The sequence below is a fragment of the Ranitomeya imitator genome, chromosome 7 (assembly GCF_032444005.1).
Source record: "Ranitomeya imitator isolate aRanImi1 chromosome 7, aRanImi1.pri, whole genome shotgun sequence".
Classification (NCBI taxonomy): domain Eukaryota; kingdom Metazoa; phylum Chordata; class Amphibia; order Anura; family Dendrobatidae; genus Ranitomeya; species Ranitomeya imitator.
The window spans coordinates 108780426-108800404 of record NC_091288.1 but is presented as its reverse complement, the minus strand read 5'-3'; the positions used below and the strand labels follow the sequence as shown (position 1 = coordinate 108800404).

The 19979-nt window shown below is 45.9% G+C and overlaps 1 protein-coding gene across 1 annotated transcript; it reads left to right on the top strand.

Moving 5' to 3' along the window:
• The first annotated feature begins 6407 nt into the window (after window positions 1-6407).
• Window positions 6408-7615, top strand: LOC138645885 (gamma-crystallin M2-like). The gene is made up of 3 exons (XM_069735383.1): window positions 6408-6489; window positions 6765-7007; window positions 7286-7615. Exons 1-3 carry the CDS (start codon window positions 6481-6483, stop codon window positions 7559-7561), a joined length of 528 nt encoding a protein of 175 aa, XP_069591484.1. The 5' UTR covers window positions 6408-6480; the 3' UTR covers window positions 7562-7615.
• The last annotated feature ends 12364 nt before the right edge of the window (window positions 7616-19979 follow it).

Below are 19979 nucleotides of genomic sequence, written 5' to 3'. Positions count from 1 at the left end.
AACTGTTTCCTAAACCGTGGGCTAGGCACAACTGTCCAGAAAAATTGATGTCCCCTGTGGACCCTGCATCCACCACATTCACCCAGTGTGCTGTGATGGACACGTAATGTCCCTGGCCATGCCTACTGGTCCATGCATCTGTTGTCAGGTGCACCTTTGTACTCACAGATTGCTTGAGTGCATGGACGATGCGCTGTTTAACATGCTGGTGCAGGGCTGGGATGGCTTTTCTTGAAAAGAAGTGTCGACTGGGTAGCTCGTAGCGTGGTTCAGCGTACTCCATCAGGGCTTTGAAAGCTTCGCTTTCAACTAACCGGTAGGGCATCATCTCTAACGAGATTAGTCTAGCTATGTGGGCGTTAAAACCCTGTGTACGCGGATGCGAGGATAAGTACTTCCTTTTTCTAACCAGAGTCTCATGTAGGGTGAGCTGGACTGGAGAGCTGGAGATCGTGGAACTAGCGGGTGTGCCGGTGGACATGGCAGACTGAGAGACGGTTGGAGACGGTATTGTTTCTGCCGGTGCCCTAGATGCAGTATTTCCTCCTACGAAACTGGTGATTCCCTGACCCTGACTGCTTTGGGCTGGCAAAGAAACCTGCACAGATACTACTTGTGGTGCAGAAAATGGTGGCCTTACAGTGACGGAAGGGATGTAGCGTTGCTGACTAGCTTCATTGGCCGAGAGTGCTACAACCTTAAGAGACGTTTGGTAGTTAGTCCAGGCTTGCAAATGCATGGTGGTTAAATGTCTATGCATGCAACTTGTATTGAGACTTTTGAGATTCTGACCTCTGCTTAAGCTAGTTGAACATTTTTGACAGATGACTTTGTGCGGATCAATTGGATGTTGTTTAAAAAAATGCCAGACTGCACTCTTTCGAGCCTCGGATCCCTTTTCAGCCATTGCAGACTGAGCTTTAACCGGATGGACACGCTGTCCTCCAACAGTTTTTGGCTTTGCCACACGTTTTGGGCCAGATACGGGCCCGGCAGATGGAACCTGTTGCGATATTGATGCCTGCTGCGGCCCCTCCTCCTCCGCTTCAGAACTACTGCCGCCTGCACCCTGTTCCCCCAATGGCTGCCAATCGGGGTCAACAACTGGGTCATCTATAACCTCCTCTTCTAGCTCGTGTGCACCTTCGTCTGTGTCACCGTGTAAGTCGGTGGTAGAGCGTTCGTGATGGGGCAACATAGTCTCATCAGGGTCTGATTCTGGATCAGTACCCTGCGTGGGCAATGTTGTGGTCTGAGTCAAAGGACCAGCATAGTAGTCTGGCTGTGGCTGTGCATCAGTGCACTCCATGTCAGATTCAACTTGTAATGGGCATGGCCTGTTAACTGCTTCACTTTCTAAGCTAGGGACGGTATGTGTAAAGAACTCCATGGAGTAACCCGTTGTGTCGCCTGCTGCATCCTTCTCTGTTGTTGTTTTTGCTGAAGAGGACAAGGAAGCGACTTGTCCCTGACCGTGAACATCCACTAACGACGCGCTGCTTTTACATTTACCAGTTTCAAAAGAGGAGGCAAAAGAGCTAGAGGTTGAGTCTGCAAGGTAAGCCAAAACTTGCTCTTGCTGCTCCGGCTTTAAAAGCGGTTTTCCTACTCCCAGAAAAGGGAGCATTCGAGGCCTTCTGTAGCCAGACGACGAACCTGGCTCCACAGCTCCAGACTTAGGTGCAATATTTCTTTTCCCATGACCACCTGATGCTCCACTACCACTACCATCATTACCAGCTGACAATGAACGCCCACGGCCACGACCTCTTCCACCAGACTTCCTCATTGTTTTAAAAACGTAACCAAAGTAACGGTATTTGTTGCTGTCAAACAACTTACACGGTGAGCTATAACTTCAGTATGATTTCGATATCCCTTTACAGGTTGGTGAGACCGCAAGGAAAATCAGGCACAATGTTGCACACTCTGTTTTCTGTGGCACCAAATCAGAGAGATGCCACACACGCAGGACTGTCACTCAAGCACAAATGTCAATATTAATCTCCCACTGTATTTTTTTTTTATTTCAGGGAGAATTTAGAAAGCAAAAAAAAAAAAAAATTGCCTTTCTATGGCCCAGTTCCCACTATTTGAGAGAGAGAGATGGCACACCCAGGAGTCAAGACTGGCACACAAGCAGAAAGGGCAATATTAATCTCCCACTGATTTTTTTTTTCAGGGAGACTTTAGAAACAAAATAAAATAAAATGATTTTTTCAGGAAGAATTTAGAAACCCAAAAAAAAAGTAAAATGATTTTTTCCGGGAGAATTTAGAAACCAAATAAAAAAAAATTGCCTTTCTATGGCCCAGTGCCCACTATTTGAGAGAGAGAGATGGCACACCCAGGAGTCAAGACTGGCACACAAGCAGAAAGGGCAATTTTAATCTCCCACTGATTTTTTTTTTCAGGGAGACTTTAGAAACAAAATAAAATAAAATGATTTTTTCAGGAAGAATTTAGAAACCAAATAAAATAAAAGGATTTTTACCGGGAGAATTTAGAAACCAAAAAAAAAAAAAATAGGCTTTCTATGGCCCACTGAGTGAGAGATGGCACACACAGGAGTCAGGAGTGGCACACAAGCCCAGAGGCCAATATTTATCTCCCACTGATTGATTTATTGATTTTTTCAGGTACAATTTAGAAACCAAATCAACAAAAAAATAAATAGGCTTTCTATGGCCCACTGAGTGAGAGATGGCACACACAGGAGTCAGGAGTGGCACACAAGCCCAGAGGCCAATATTTATCTCCCACTGATTGATTTATTGATTTTTTCAGGTAGAATTTAGAAACCAAATCAACAAAAAAAAAATAGGCTTTCTATGGCCCACTGAGTGAGAGATGGCACACACAGGAGTCAGGAGTGGCACACAAGCCCAGAGGCCAATATTTATCTCTCACTGTTTGATTTATTGATTTTTTCAGGTAGAATTTAGAAACCAAATCAACAAAAAAAATTAATAGGCTTTCTATGGCCCACTGAGTGAGAGATTGCACACACTGGAGTCAGGAGTGGAACACAAGCCCAGAGGCCAATATTTATCTCCCACTGATTGATTTATTGATTTTTTCAGGTAGAATTTAGAAACCAAATCAACAAAAAAAAAATAGGCTTTCTATGGCCCACTATGTGAGAGAGATGGCACACACAGGGATGGCACTCTAGCAGAAATGCCAATCTTAATCTCCCACAACTTATTTTTTGTAGGGAGAATTAAAAAAATAAATAAATAAATAAAAGGGACTGTCCTAAAATTACTATCTCCCTGCAGTAATCTCAGCCAGGTATGGCAGGCAGCAATAAGGAGTGGACTGATGCACAAATTAAATAAAAAGTGTGGACAAACAAAAAAGATAGCTGTGCAGAAAGGAAGGAACAAGAGGATTTGTGCTTTGAAAAAAGCAGTTGGTTTGCACAGCGGCGTACACACAGCAATGCAGCTATCAGGGAGCCTTCTAGGGCAGCCCAATGAGCTACAGCGCTGAGAAAAAAAGAAAATGTAGCTTCCACTATCCCTGCAAACCGAAGGTGGTGTTGGACAGTGGAAATCGCTACAGCACAAGCGGTTTGGTGGTTAATGGACCCTGCCTAACGCTATCCCTGCTTCTGACGAAGCGGCAGCAACCTCTCCCTAAGCTCAGATCAGCAGCAGTAAGATGGCGGTCGGCGGGAACGCCTCTTTATAGCCCCTGTGACACCGCAGACAGCAAGCCAATCACTGCAATGCCCTTCTCTAAGATGGTGGGGACCAGGACCTATGTCATCACGCTGCCCACACTCTGCGTTCACCTTCATTGGCTGAGAAATGGCGCTTTTTATTTTATTGAAACGCGACTTTGGCGCGAAAGTCGCGTACCGCATGGCCGACCCCACACAGGGGTCGGGTTTCATGAAACCCGACTTTGCCAAAAGTCGGCGACTTTTGAAAATGAACGACCCGTTTCGCTCAACCCTACTAATCAGATCACCACATGAAGACCCCCCCACAAGCCGCCCAAAGCATGAGAATCTCATTAACTGAAAACTGAAAATAAAGATTAAACAACAGCCACAACAGGGGCGGACACAGACAGCTTGGGGCCCCTGTGCAGAAAATGTATATATATATATATATATATATACAAACACACACTAAGGGACTGTGCTATACATAAGTGAGTACACTTTATACTAAGGGACTGGGTTAGGCATAATAATTGACAATAACGTCTTCCTCTACTTTCCCCTGTTCCTAAATCCATTATAAATCCCCCTTCCTCCCATCCCAATCCCCCACACCCCTCATTGTCCTCCTCCCCCTCGCATCCCATTATACCCTCTCCCCCACCCCCATTTTTGCTTTTTCCTCACCACCCCATTATTGCCCATTCACAACCTCCATCATTTCCTCCTTCCCCACCACCCCCATTATTGCCCATTCACAACCTCCATCATTTCCTCCTCCCCATCACCCCATCATTGTCCTTTCCACTGCCACCATCATTGCCTTTTCCCCACCACACCATCATTACCCATTCCACCACCTCCATCATTTCCTCCTCCCCACCACCCCTTTATTGCCCATTCACAACCTCCATCATTTCCTCCTCCCTCACCAACCCTATAATTGCCCTCTCTGTCAACCCAATCATTGCCTTCTGCCCCATCATTGCCCTCAACCCAATCACTGCCTTCTGCCCCATCACCCCATCATTGCCCTCTCCTCCACCTACACACAGACACACACAGCACCAGTCACCTCTCTACACGCACACACTACCATTCACCTCTCTGCACACACACACACCACCATTCACCTCTCTGCACACACACACAGCACCAGTCACCTCTCTGCACACACACACCACCATTCACCTCTCTGCACACACACCACCATTCACCTCTCTGCACACACACACAGCACCAGTCACCTCTCTGCACACACACACCACCATTCACCTCTCTGCACACACACCACCATTCACCTCTCTGCACACACACACAGCACCAGTCACCTCTCTGCACACACACACCACCATTCATCTCTCAGCACATACACACACACTCACAGCACCAGTCACCTCTCTGCATACACACACCTTACCACACGGTATCCCAAATCACACCATCGCCGGCAGCTTTGACTTCTGCTCCCTCGGGTATATGGTGCCAGCTTGTGCTCTGTCCCCCAGTTATACAGCAGATGTCTCGTCCTCATTGCTTCATATCCGTACACCCCCCACCTCGGGGACGGATGCCGCTCCTCACCTGCACCGGTCTGCGTGGCTGGCCCCTGGGGGCCCCAGTTGTGCTTGTGGTTGCCATGGTGTTGGGAGCAGCCACTCAAACGGGCTTCTGAATTTCCAGGGATCTTGTGGCCCTGCCCCCCACAATGTGCAGAGGATTGTGGTAGGATCGTTCAGTCAGCACTTGCACTGCAGCAAGAAAGGCAGGAAGTGAGAGTGAAATGGATCAATTCCCTGCAGCTCTGCTCTCATTTTCTGTTGCAGGCAGCAGGGAGCAGAGATTGCTCCCTAGCCACCGCACATGAGAGCAATCTGGCCAGGGGCCCCTTGGGGCCGGATAAACTGGCCAGATTGCCCTCATTATTAGCTTCCCTGCAGGGACCCCCTGGAGCCTCTGAGCCCTGGTGCAGCCACACTGGTTGAACTGGCGGTATGTCCGCCCATGAACCACAAGATGGATTTAATCAACCAATGTACCATTTCATAATAGTATAACGGCACCGACCTGACACTGTCTGTAGGTTTCTCAGCACAATCCTTGTGACAAGTTCCCAATAGCACTGTCACCATTGTCTGCACGGTTGCATCCAAACAACCTGCTTACATTACAATGTTTTCTGAAAGTATAAATAGGTTTACACCACATTAGAAAATTCTGTGTATATGCTGCTGGTAAATATTATCAATGTCATTTCCAATAGTATTTCTTCATTACTCACATATATACCAAAATTATGGTCATTTCTTTTGGCATGTGTTTTGCCCAGTATACATTGAAATAGTGTAGCTCCTACTGTACTGAAAATCTATGTAGACTAAAAAGAAAAACGTACATTGTGTCAAATGATCCCGTCATGGAACATGGTGTAAGCTTAGGTTGAGATATACAGGTTTTCTTTATGGTGACTTACCTTGTTTACATATAATTTTTAAAAAAGTTGATCAGACAAACATAATGGACATTTTGTAACCAGGCCAGACCTTTCTCTCTTTAGATTGCAAGGTCAGTTTCTAAAGGTTTTGCTGATCTAAACAGTTCTATAAACCCTACACGAAAGGCAACCAATTAAAGTACAGTCACACTGTATCACACAAAGAGGATGACATACATTGCACCTTTCATCTGAATGTTTTGAGAACAGTTCATTTGTATGGAGAATGCAGATCAGCTTCATGGCATGTCTTATATAAAGTTTCAGAGTCACTCTATAGGGTGACAAAGCTAAAAACGCCGGAATCTTCATCATGGGCAAGGTAAAACGAGTCTAATACCCAAACTATATGAATCAACAATGTACAGAATCAAATATTTCATGGTTGTTGTTTTGAAATTTGGAATTATACATTCTAGTTTTCAACTACCGTATGTCTATCTATTATAACCGCCTATATTGCTCTTTATAATTACTAATTATTATTATTATTATTATTATGTTTCTATATTTTAGCTTTGGTTTTAAATGATGTTAAGCAGTAGTTTATTATTACTGCACTGAATGTTCATGTTTTCAACTATTGTTTTTCAACAGATCATTTTTTATGAAGACAGGAACTTTAATGGAAAGTCCCATGAATGTTCAGGAGACAATGCAGATCTGCATACTTATTTTGCTCATTGTAACTCAATCTTGGTAGAAAATGGATGCTGGGTAATCTACGAGCGTTCTAATTACATGGGCCATCAGTATTACCTTAAAAGTGGGGAATATCCTGACTACCAGAGTTGGCTGGGCTTGAATGACTCTATTAGGTCTTGCCATTCAATTCCAAATGTAAGTCTTAGATTTATGCTAAAAAATGAATTTTTTTCTTATGTACAGCAGTTCCACAACATAAGTGGCATGCAGTATATCATCATTTTCTTTAACCCTTATTGCATGTGCTAGAATGAATTTTCTTTGATATTCCTACTGTTAGTATAAATACTACATTTCAATATTGATGGTGTGAATTGATGCTTGTAGTGTTAATCTACAGAGCAGATATCTTATCGTTGGTCATTGCTGATTCATAGGCCCATGAGCTCTTACTCATATTTTACTCTTTACAGCACCATGGATCTTACAGAATCAGGTTGTATGAGAGAGAAGATTTCCGTGGTCAGATGAAGGAGTATGTTAACGACTGTTCAAATATTTATGAAAGTTTCCATACAAATAACATTTTGTCCTGCAGTGTTCTTGATGGTTACTGGATTTTTTTTGAAGAACCTGGTTTTAAGGGAAATCAGTATTTCCTTAAACCTGGTGAATACAGAAGATATGCCAGTTGGGGATCTACAAATTCTAAAGTTGGGTCACTGAAGAAAATTGCAGATTTTCATTAATTCTATTGTAATTCATATAACTCATCAAAAACAAATAAAATAATTTGACCTCATTAATTTCATGTGTTATATATATATATACAGTTATATATATATATATATATATATATATATAATTGCCTAAGGGTTTTTCCGTCTGTCTGTCTTTCTGTCTGTCTGTCTGTCCTGGAAATCCCGCGTCTCTGATTGGTCGAGGCCGCCGGGCCTCGACCAATCAGCGACGGGCACAGCGACGATGATGTCATAATGGTTGCCATGGCGACGATGATGTCATAAAGGTTGCCTCGACCAATCAGCGACGGGCACAGTCTGCCGCGAATTCTGGAATCATCATTGTCCATATACTACGGGGACATGCATATTCTAGAATACCCGATGCGTTAGAATCGGGCCACAATCTAGTATATATATAATTGTCTAAGGGTTTTTCCGTCTGTCTGTCTTTCTGTCTGTCTGTCTGTCTTTCTGTCTGTCTGTCTGTCCTGGAAATCCCACCTCTCTGATTGGCCAGCAACGGGCACAGCGACGATGATGTCATAAAGGACGTAGACATCCCGCGTCTGATTGGTCGAGGCCGTCATTTCAGAGATGAAAGGGACTGATACTCTACTGCCAACTATAGGAAGTAGCAATCCGAAAGTTCAACCCATTTTAGGTCAATTAGGATTACCATAATTATTAATATTTGCCAAATGCCAGAATAATGAGAGAGAGAATGTTTTATAGCATTTTAAGTACTTACAGCACAGTTAAAGTTTACATACATTTCATTAGCATTTGATACCATTGCCCTTAAACTGAGTAACTTGGGTCAATCTTTTGGGATATCCTCCCACAAGATTCTCAAAATAGTTGGTCTGACTTTGGGCCCATTTATTCTGACAAAAATGGTGTAAACTGATCCAGGTTTGTAGGTGCCTACATATGATGGATGCCGTGTGTTTGGCAGCTTCTAATAGTTTTTTTGACAACATCGAGATCATTAGAGACAAACCTGTGGATGTATTTTAATGCACACCTGAAACATACTGCTTCTTTGTGTAGCATAATGGGAAAGTCAAAAGAAATCAGCCAAGATATCAGGAAGATGATGATAATAGTAATAACTTCCCAGTTAGGCTGGTTTCACATTTGCGTTTTTTACTGCTGCGTTTGTACAGCATATAAACGCATGCATCTTGTTTTCCTATATTTAACATTAAAAACGCATGCTTTTATTTTGTTCGCGTTTGGCCGCGTTTGACGACTCATGCGTCTTTTTGTCGCTTGCGGCTTGGCGCGGAAATGCAACATGTAGTATTTCTAGAGGTGTCTATTTGCCGCCAGGAAACGCATGTGTTCGATTGCGCACAGTAAAAAAAGCATTGCTGTCTATGTAAACGCATTCGTTTTTAAGCACATGCGTTTGGTTTTGTTTTTGAACGCATGCGTTTCAATAGAGAAAAACAAGTCTAGACACTGATAAGCCACCCCCCACCATCAAGGTGATAAAGGGATCCAAACCCTAACCCTAAACCTAGCCCTAACCCTAACCCTAGCCCTAACCCTAAGCCACCATCAAGGTGATAAAGGGATCCAAACCCTAACCCTAACCCTAGCCCTAACCCTAGCCTTAACCCTAATCCTAACCCTAGCCATAACCCTAACCCTAAGCCACCATCAAGGTGATAAAGGGATCCAAACCCTAACCCTAACCCTAGCCCTAACCCTAAGCCACCATCAAGGTGATAAAGGGATCCAAATCCTAAGCCTAACCCTAGCCCTAACCCTAACCTTAGGCCTAACCCTAACCCTAGCTCTAACCCTAATGGGAAAATGGAAATAAATACATTTTTTTAATTTTTCCCTAACTAAGGAGTTGATGAAGGGGGTTTGATTTCTATTGATAAAGGGTTTTCTAGTGGATTTTTATGATTGGCAGCTGTCACACACCGAAAGACGCTTTTTATTCCAAAAAATATTTTTTGCGTTACCACATTTTGAGAGCTACAATTTTTCCATATTTTGGTCCACAGGGTCATGTGAGGTCTTGTTTTTTGCGGAACGAGTTGACATTTTTATTGGTAACATTTTCAGGCTCGTGACATTTTTGATTGCTTTTTTTATTTCGATTTTTGTGAAGCAGAATGAACAAAAACCAGCTTGTGAAATTTCTCATCATGCGTACCAAATGCGCAAACGCAGACAAAAACGCATGTAAACGCATACAATTGCGGAGTTTTTTTAACCGCATGCGACAACGCATGCGTCTAAAAAATTGAACGTTTGTACGCGTTTACATGCGTTTTTTTCACCACTTGCGGATGCGTTTTAAACGCTGCGGATTTAAACTTAAATGTGAAACCAGCCTTACACAGTGGTGAAGTACAGTGGGTACAAAAAGTATTCAGACCCCTTTAAATTTTTCACTCTTTATTTCATTGCAGCTGTAATGACACATAGTGTGTGTCACCTGAGGAGCCTAGGGTGTGCTTGCAGGGTCCGAGCGCATGGAATGTAAGAGCTAACGCACACAGTGTGCACAGGACTATTGATGAGCGAATATACTCGTTACTCGAGATTTCCCGAGCACGCTTGGGTGACCTCCGAGTACTTTTTAGTTTTCCTCACCTCAGCTGAATGATTTATATCTCTTAGCCAGCTTGATTACATGTGGGGATTCCCTAGCAACCAGACAACCCCCACATGTACTTATGCTGGCTAATAGATGTAAATCATTCAGCTGCGGCGATGAAAACTAAATCTAAATACTCGGAGGTCATCCGAGCATGCTCGAGAAATCTCGAGTAAGGCCACTTTCACACTAGCGTTTTTTTCAATACGTCGCAATGCGTCGTTTAGGGGAAAAAACGCATCCTGCAAAGTTGTCTGCAGGATGCGTTTTTGCCCCATAGACTAACATTAGCGACGCATTGACACACATCGCAACCATTGTGCGACGGTTGCACCGTGTTGTGGCGGACCACCGGGAGCAAAAAACGCTACATGTAACGTTTTTTGCTTCCGACGGTCCTCCATTTCCGACCGCGCATGCGCGGCCAGAACTCCTCCCCCACCTCCCCGCACCTCACAATGGGGCAGCAGATGCGCTGGAAAAATGCATCCGCTGCCCCTGTTGTGCGGCGCATTCACTGCTAGCGTCGGTACCTCAGCCCGACGCACTGCGACGGGCCGAGTACGACGTTAGTGTGAAAGTAGCCTAACAAGTATATTCTCTCATCACTACACTGGACCTGACACTAAACAGTCACGTGATCGCAGGGGGCGGACTACCACGCGTTAGGATGGGGAAGCAGCTGAGAGCGCAGAATATGGGGCACAAAACATAATTGTAGTCAAATGGAGGGTCAAAGCCAAACGAGAGCGAGGTACCAAGGGATGAGACAGTGAGTGAACGAGACGAGCAAAGGGGTCAGAGAACCAGGAAGGACAGGGCAGTACAGAGCACAACACAGAGGCAGAAGTCAGGGGACGAACTAGGTCATACACCGAAAAGATCACATGCACAGAGACACAACGATAACAGATGAGTAACCTAGGTCAGCAATCCCTAGCCGAGTAAACGGAAGTATCACCGACACTGGACCCAGGAACTACCAGCATTACATAGCCACCCCAGAACCAAAGAGAAGTATTTTAACCCTAACCTGACCAGGATGGAGCCAGAAGCACCCCATCCTGAGTCATGACAGCAGCCATTTGGTAAATTCAAAAAAGTTCATTTTTTTCACATTAATGTACACATTGCACCCCATCTTGACAGAAAAAAATAGAAATGTAGAAATGTTGGCAAATGCAATAAAAAAGAAAAAGTGAAATATCACAAGGTCCTAAGTATTCAGACCCTTTGCTCAGACACTCATATTTAAGTCACATGCTGTCCATTTCCTTGTGATCCTCCTTGTGATGGTTATACTCCTTCATTGGAGTCCAGCTGTGTTTATTTAAACTGATAGGACTTGATTTGGAAAGGCACACACCTGTCTATATAAGACCTCACAGTTCACAATGAATGTCAGACCAAATGAGAATCATGAGGTCAAAGAAACTGGCTAAGGAGCTAAGAGACAGAATGTGGCAAGGCACAGATCTGGCCAACGTTACCCCATTTCTGCAGTACTCAATATTCCGAAGAGAACAGTGGCTTCCATAATCCTTAAATAGAAGAAGTTTGGGACCAGCAGAAGTCTTCCTAGACCTGGCCGTCCAGCCAAACTGAGCAATCGTGGGAGAAGAGCCTTAAGGTACCTTCACACTGACCAACTTCACAACAATATCGCTAGCGATCCGTGACGTTGCAGCGTCCTGGATAGCGATATCGTTGTGTTTGACATGCAGCAGCGATCTGGATCCTGCTGTGACATCGTTGGTTGGAGCAGAAAGTCCAGAACTTTATTTTGTCGCTGGATCTCCCACAGACATCGCTGAATCGGTGTGTGACGCCGATTCAGCGATGTCTTCACTGGTAACCAGGGTAAACATCGGGTTACTAAGCGCAGGGCCGCGCTTAGTAACCTGATGTTTACCCTGGTTACCAGTGTAAATGTAAAAAAAAACCAAACACTACATACTTACATTCCGGTGTCTGTCGCGTTCCTCGGCGTTCTGCTTCCCTGCACTGTCAGCACCGGCCAGCCGTAAAGCAGATTACAGCGGTGACGTCACCGCTGTGCTTTACAGCCAGCCGGCGCTCACAGTCAGTGCAAGAAAGCACAGCGCCGGGGGACAGACACCGGAATGTAAGTATGTAGTGTTTTTTTTTTACATTAGCACTGGTAACCAGGGTAAACATCGCGCGGCCCTGCGCTTAGTAACCCGATGTTTACCCTGGTTACCAGGAGACTTTGCATAGTTGGTCGCTGGAGAGCTGTCTGTGTGACAGCTCTCCAGCGACCATACAGCGACGCTGCAGCGATCGGCATCGTTGTCTAGATCGCTGCAGCGTCGCTAAATGTGACGGTACCTTTAGTGAGAGAGGTAAAGAAGAACCCCAAGATCATTGTAGCTGTGCTCCAGAGAGATTGGAGACAGTTCCACAAAGTCAACTATCACTGCAGCCCCACATTTATGGCAGAGTGTCTGACAGAAGCCTCTCCTCAGTGCAAGACATATGAAAGCCCACATAGAGTTTGCTAAAAAACACATGAAAGACTCCCAGACTATGAGAAATAAGATTCTCTGGTCTGATGAGACAAAGATAGACCTTTTTGGTGGTAATTCTAAGCGGTATGTTTGGAGAAAACCAGGCACTGCTCATCACCTGCCCAATACAATCCCAACAGAGAAACATGGTGATGGCAGCATCATGCTATGGGGGTGTTTTTCAGCTGCAGGGACAGGACAACTGGTTGTCATTGAAGGAAACATGAATGCAGCCAAGTACAGAGATATCTTGGATGAAAACCTCTTCCAGAGTGCTCTGGACCTCAGACCTGGTCAAAGTTCACCATCCAATAAGACAATGACCCCAAACACACAGCTAAAATAACAAAGGAGTGGCTTCAGAACAACTCTGTGACCTGAAAATGGTTGTCCACCAATGTTCATCATCCAACCTGAAGGAACTGGAGAGGATCTGCAAGGAAGAATGGCAGAGGATCCCCAAATCCAGGTGTGAAAAACTTGTTGCATCATTCCCAAGAAGACTCTTGGCTGTATTAGCTCATAAGGGTGCTTCTACTCAATACTGAGCAAAGGGTCTGAATACTTATGACCATGTGATATTTCAGTTTTTCTTTTTTAATGCATTTGCAAAAATGACTACATTTCTGTTCTTTTTTTCTGTCAAGATGGGGTGCAGAGTGTGCATTAATGAGAAAAAAATGAACTTTTTTGAATTTACCAAATGGCTGCAATGAAGCCAAGAGTGAAAAATTTAAAAGGGTATGAATACTTTCCATACCCACTGTAATTGTACATTGTTATGTTTATACCAAAAATTGTAAATTGGCACAGCAAGTTTTTTTACTATCTCAGAACCTAGGTCGTTCTGCACTTGCGCGCTGTCCTCTTTTCAATAGTAGATAAACTGTGCCATTGTTGTTCACTTAGATGTCAGTAAACTAAAAAGTTAATACTAAGAAGAAAAAACAATGATTACAGTTACACAGTGACTTGTTACCTGCAACAAAGTGAAACAAAAACTGATGAATATATGATAAACATAATACGACATGGTCTCCCTATCTTACCTGCACAAGGATATCGGAAGGAGATATAAAAGGGGAGACAAGGGGCGGAGAGTCTAAGTGTAGGTGTATATTCACAGCAAGAAATATATGTTGTTGCACTCACCCTTTGGATGTCTTGTATGTACATTCAATTGATCCGTTTGATGGATCCACGCCTTATAATATTCCGGTATGCAGCACTATTGCAGGAACTATGCCAGCCTTGATCCAAGGATTGCGTGTAAATACAATGGTTAGAGAAAAAAAAAAATTCCTTTCTTGGCGCTTCCGGAAGACAAGGATAGTTTGAAGGTTGAGATAATTTGCTCAGTACCAAATTTATTAGGACACTTTAATAAGAACAAAACAACGTGTTTCCACAACGGCCTTCATCAGGTATTATATGTGCTTTTAAAAATGTTTTAAAAGAAAGTTATCTTTATAGACTGGTGACTAGGGTTGAGCGAAACAGATCGGCACTTTTCAAAAGTCGCCGACTTTTAGCAAAGTCGGGTTTCGTGAAACCCGACCCGATCCCACTCTGGGATCGGGTCGGCGGTCGGCGATCTCTACTTAAAAGTCGGGTTTCGTTTTACATATATATATATTGTAAGGGTTCCACTCACTCAGCTGCGACGGCTGACACTCAGGAGGCAGGTTCCTTTAAAGTTCACTGGGTTTATTGCTCCATAAACCATATGACAAAACAACAGAAAGCAAATAGCCTTTGGGTCAGGCAAAGAAAAACAAGGATCCAGTTCATCCGGCTCAGTCCTGAAGCCGTAACACACTCAGGAGGGTTTCACCTCCACACATCTCTCTGTGTTAAGCATTAGGCTTTCTTTTATATGTCTAACCACACCCAGAACCCATCACATGACCAGACATGTGGTTGTGACATCACCACAGGTCCTGAAACACATATAGGTAGCTATGGTTACATCACAGTAGCAAGCCATCTATAAGGGACATATCTCCCATCGATTAGACACCCTTTAGCCACGCTACATACCTCCCCCCTCTGCCTAAAGCCGTGGGGCTTGGCACTTTCTCCCACTAGACAAGGGATTCTTGACAGGGCATCAGCATTACCGTGCAGCTTTCCGGCCCTATGTTCCACATGGAAACAGAAGTCCTGCAGGGCTAAGAACCAACGGGTGACCCTAGCATTTCTACCCTTCGTTTCCCTCATCCACCTAAGTGGGGCATGGTCGGATATCAGTCTAAATTTACGTCCCAGCAAATAGTATCGTAATGTGTCGACTGCCCATTTTATGGCCAAGCACTCCTTTTCAACGACTGAGTAGTTCTTTTCAGACGAGGACAGCTTCCTACTCAGATAGAGAACAGGATGCTCCTCTCCATGTAGTTCTTGGGAAAGGACTGCTCCCACGCCAACATCTGAGGCATCTGTTTGAAGAATAAACTCTTTCTTGAAGTTTGGGGCCATCAGAACGGGTTGCTTACATAAAGCCTCTTTCATTTCTTGGAAGGCTGAATCTGTTTCTTCGGACCACTTAACCATTACTGATTTTGTCCCTTTTAGCAGGTCAGTCAGAGGCGCCGCCATTGTGGCGAAGTTTGGGATGAACCTCCTGTAATATCCCACGATTCCCAGGAAGGCTTTAACTTGCTTCTTGGAAACTGGTTTTGGCCATGTTTGAATTGCCTCCACTTTACTGATTTGGGGTTTTATTTCTCCATGACCCACTATGTATCCAAGGTACTTAGCTTCTTCTTTACCCAATGCACACTTCTTCGGGTTTATTGTAAATCCGGCCTCTCTTATAGCATCAAACACCGCTTGGACTTTCTCCAGATGACTCTCCCAGTCCGGGCTAAAGATGACGATATCATCTAGGTACGCAGCAGCGTATGCCTTGTGGGGTGCAAGGACTCTATCCATAGCCCTTTGGAAGGTGGCCGGAGCTCCCTGTAGGCCAAATGGCATCCGGACATACTGGAAGCACCCATCTGGTGTAGAAAACGCCGTCTTCTCCTTGGCTTCCTGTGCCATGGGGATCTGCCAATACCCCTTCGTCAAATCCAAGGTGGTTATGTACCTGGCGGGCCCAAGCCTTTCGATGAGCTCATCAACGCGGGGCATGGGATATGCGTCGAACTTAGAGACCTCATTCAACTTCCTATAGTCGTTGCAAAATCTCCACTCCCCATCAGGTTTTGGGACCAGGACAATTGGGCTCGACCAACCGCTCTTGGATTCCTCAATGACTCCAAGCCTCAACATACGCTCCACTTCCTTGGAGATAACTTCTCGACGAGCCTCAGGAATACGATAAGGTTTCACATTCACCCGCACATGTGGCTCTGTTAGGACCTCGTGCTCTATGACCTTCGTGTATCCTGGCAATTCTGAAAACAGGTCCCTGTTTTTCTGGAGTAACTCCCGGCACTGCTGTTTCTGGGTCTTTGATAGCGTCTCTGCTATAGTAACCGCTCCAACCTCACCTTCTGGGTTGCTTAACAATGACGGAGTTACTGTCGGCTCTCTATCTTGCCATGGCTTGATGAGGTTGACATGGTAAACTTGGAATGGTTTCCGTCTTCCTGGTTGATGAATTTTATAATTTACCTCACCAAGTTTCTCGACAACCTCATATGGCCCTTGCCATTTGGCCAAGAACTTGCTTTCCACCGTTGGAACTAACACAAGAACTCGGTCTCCCGGATTGAACTGCCTCACTCTTGCAGACCGGTTGTAGACCCTGGCTTGAGCTTCTTGTGCTTGGAGAAGGTGTTCTTTCACGATCGGCATCACCTTTGCAATCCTCTGCTGCATCAGGGCCACATGCTCAATGACGCTTCTGTGGGGCGTGACTTCGGCCTCCCAGGTTTCCTTGGCTATATCCAGGAGTCCTCGTGGATGTCGGCCATATAGAAGCTCAAACGGTGAGAACCCTGTGGAGGCCTGTGGAACTTCACGAATGGAAAACATCAGATAGGGTAAGAGACAATCCCAGTCTCTACCGTCTTTCTCTATAGCTTTTCTCAGCATGCTCTTTAGTGTCTTGTTAAACCTCTCAACAAGGCCATCTGACTGGGGATGGTACACCGAGGTCCTCAACTGGGAGATCTTCAGGGCTTTGCACAACTCCCTCATCACCTTGCTCATGAAAGGTGTACCCTGGTCAGTCAGGATCTCCTTTGGCAGACCTGTCCGGGAAAAGACATGGACCAACTCGCGGGCTATGCTTTTTGAGGAAGAATTTCTCAAGGGAATTGCCTCAGGATAGCGTGTGGCATAGTCCAGGATGACTAATATATACTGATGGCCCCGAGCTGATTTAACTAAGGGACCGACCAAGTCCATGGCAATTCTCTCGAACGGTACCTCAATAATGGGCAGTGGCACAAGGGGGTTCCGGAAATGAGGAGTGGGAGCAGTTAGCTGACATGTAGGGCAGGACCTGCAATAGTTCACCATTTCCCGGTGACACCCAGGCCAATAGAACCTCTGCACAACCCGTTCCTGCATTTTTTCCACCCCCAGGTGTCCACCCAAGATGTGTGAATGGGCCATGTCCAACACTTTCCGTCTATACGGACCCGGCACTATCAACTGCTCTACCAACTCCTCCCTTATTTTCGTGACCCGGTACAACAACTCCCCCCTCAACAGAAAATGGGGAAATCTTGTGTCTGCCCCCGGCTCCTGTACCACCCCGTCAATAACTGTGACATTATTAAAGGCTTCCCTCAGAGTGGGGTCCCTATGTTGGGCAGTCCCAAAATTTTCACCGGTAACTTCTAACTCCAAAATGTCAGATGTAGGGGATACTTCCTCCTCATCCCCAACCAGAACACAAAAAGGAAAGCTGTCTGCCTCTGGGTGTGGCGATACCCTTCCAGGGTTCACTGGTTCCCTGCCAGGGAGCTCAGAACCTTTTCCCCACAAATCCCAAAACAAACAGAAATCCCGGCCAATAATTATAGGGTGCAACAAGTCCTGAACTACGCCGACTATGTGGGACTCAGTGCCACATGCCGTTTCAATGTCCACCCTGGCCATAGGGTAGTCCTTTGCATCACCATGTATGCACCGCACTTCGACCTTCTTTCCTGGGAGCAGGTGGAGAGGAAAAGTGGCCCTCACCAGGGTCACTAGGCTCCCCGAGTCTAACAGTGCCGTTAGTGCTCGACCGTTCACCTTTACGGGACACGCTTGAGGTCCCTCGTTAGATGGAGAGTTCACACTACAGGCGGGATACGCATAGTATGAACAACGGCGTCCCATGCTGCAGTCCATCTGCTCAGTGGTTTGGGAACAACGGGCAGCTATATGTCCTGGCTTGTGGCACCTCCAACAAATAATATCACCCGTGGGGACCTTGGGCACCACCTCCCCCGCCCTTTGTGACCTTGGACGCACCACCCCTTTTTGGGACTCAGCTGCCTTCTGGGACCCCCAGTACGGCATGGGCTGCCTCCCGAAGGAGCCTTCCAACCCTTGGTATCTCTCAACCAGTCCGATCAGCTCGTCGGCATTCTGGGGATCACCCTGGGCAACCCAAGACTGTATAGGCCTCGGGAGGGAATGGACAAACCGATCCATCATCACCCGTTCTACCATCTGTGCAGGCGCAGAGGATTCTGGCTGCAGCCATTTCTGGACCAGGTGCAACAGATCAAACATTTGGGAACGAGGTGGTTTGTCCCGGTGATAGCCCCAGGAGTGAACTCGCTGTGCCCTGACAGTCAGTGTCACCCCCAAACGTGCGAGAATCTCGGCTTTCAATTTGTGATACTCTTTGGCATCCTGCAAGGTCAAATCATAGTACGCCTTCTGGGGTTCTCCTGTCAGGTATGGCGCAAGTACCTCTGCCCGCTGCTCTGGCGGAAGTTTTTCCCTCTCAGCGACCCTCTCAAACACCGTCAGGAAGGCCTCAACATCATCCCCGGGAGTCATTTTCTGCAATGCGCGTCTTACCGTCTTTCGGACGTGGGTGTCATCAGCCAAACCTGGGGTTGGGGCGCTCGCCTTGCCCTGGATGGCGGTTGCCAGAAGCTGCATCTGCTGCTGGCTCTGTTGTACCTGCTGCATCAACAGCCTGTTGGTCTCTTGCTGCCTTTGCTCCTGCTGGACCAAGTGTTTCAGCAAGTCCTCCATTTTCTCCGGCAATGCTTGCTGGCTTGCAACAGCCTTGACCCAGGACATTCAAAAAATAAACTCACTTCTCCGCTGGGAACGCTGCTCGCATGTCTACCACCAATTGTAGGGGTTCCACTCACTCAGCTGCGACGGCTGACACTCAGGAGGCAGGTTCCTTTAAAGTTCACTGGGTTTATTGCTCCATAAACCATATGACAAAACAACAGAAAGCAAATAGCCTTTGGGTCAGGCAAAGAAAAACAAGGATCCAGTTCATCCGGCTCAGTCCTGAAGCCGTAACACACTCAGGAGGGTTTCACCTCCACACATCTCTCTGTGTTAAGCATTAGGCTTTCTTTTATATGTCTAACCACACCCAGAACCCATCACATGACCAGACATGTGGTTGTGACATCACCACAGGTCCTGAAACACATATAGGTAGCTATGGTTACATCACAGTAGCAAGCCATCTATAAGGGACATATCTCCCATCGATTAGACACCCTTTAGCCACGCTACAATATATATATATATATATATATATATAATTCAGACACATATATATATATATTTATATTAACTTCAGCACGATGTAGCAGAAAAGCCGGTAATTCAATTCGACCCTGAAAAACTAAAAGTCGCTCAACCCTACTGGTGACTCCTAAGGCCGGTTTCACACGTCAGTGGCTCCAGTACGTGAGGTGACAGTTTCCTCACCTACCGGAGCCACTGACACATGTAGACACAGTGAAATCAATGCATCTGTGCAGATGTAATTGATTTTTTGCGGACCGTGTCTCCGTGTGCCAAACACGGAGACATGTCAGTGTTCGTGGGAGCGCACGGATTACACGGACCCATTAAAGTCAATGGGTCCGTGTAAAACACATTCCACACATGGACGTTGTTCGTGTGCAGTCCGTGTGCCGTGCAGGAGACAGCGCCACTGTAAGCGCTGTCCCCCCCACTTGTGCCGAAGCCGCGACCCACATCCTCCCCGCAGCAGCGCCCGCCGCAGAGAAGACACGAACAACCGCTTTCAAAACAAAGATCCATGTTCCCACCCCCGCGCGCCCCCCCGCCACCACCAAAACACTTACCCGGCTCCATCGCTGGCAAGCGCCGCCCCCCGCCC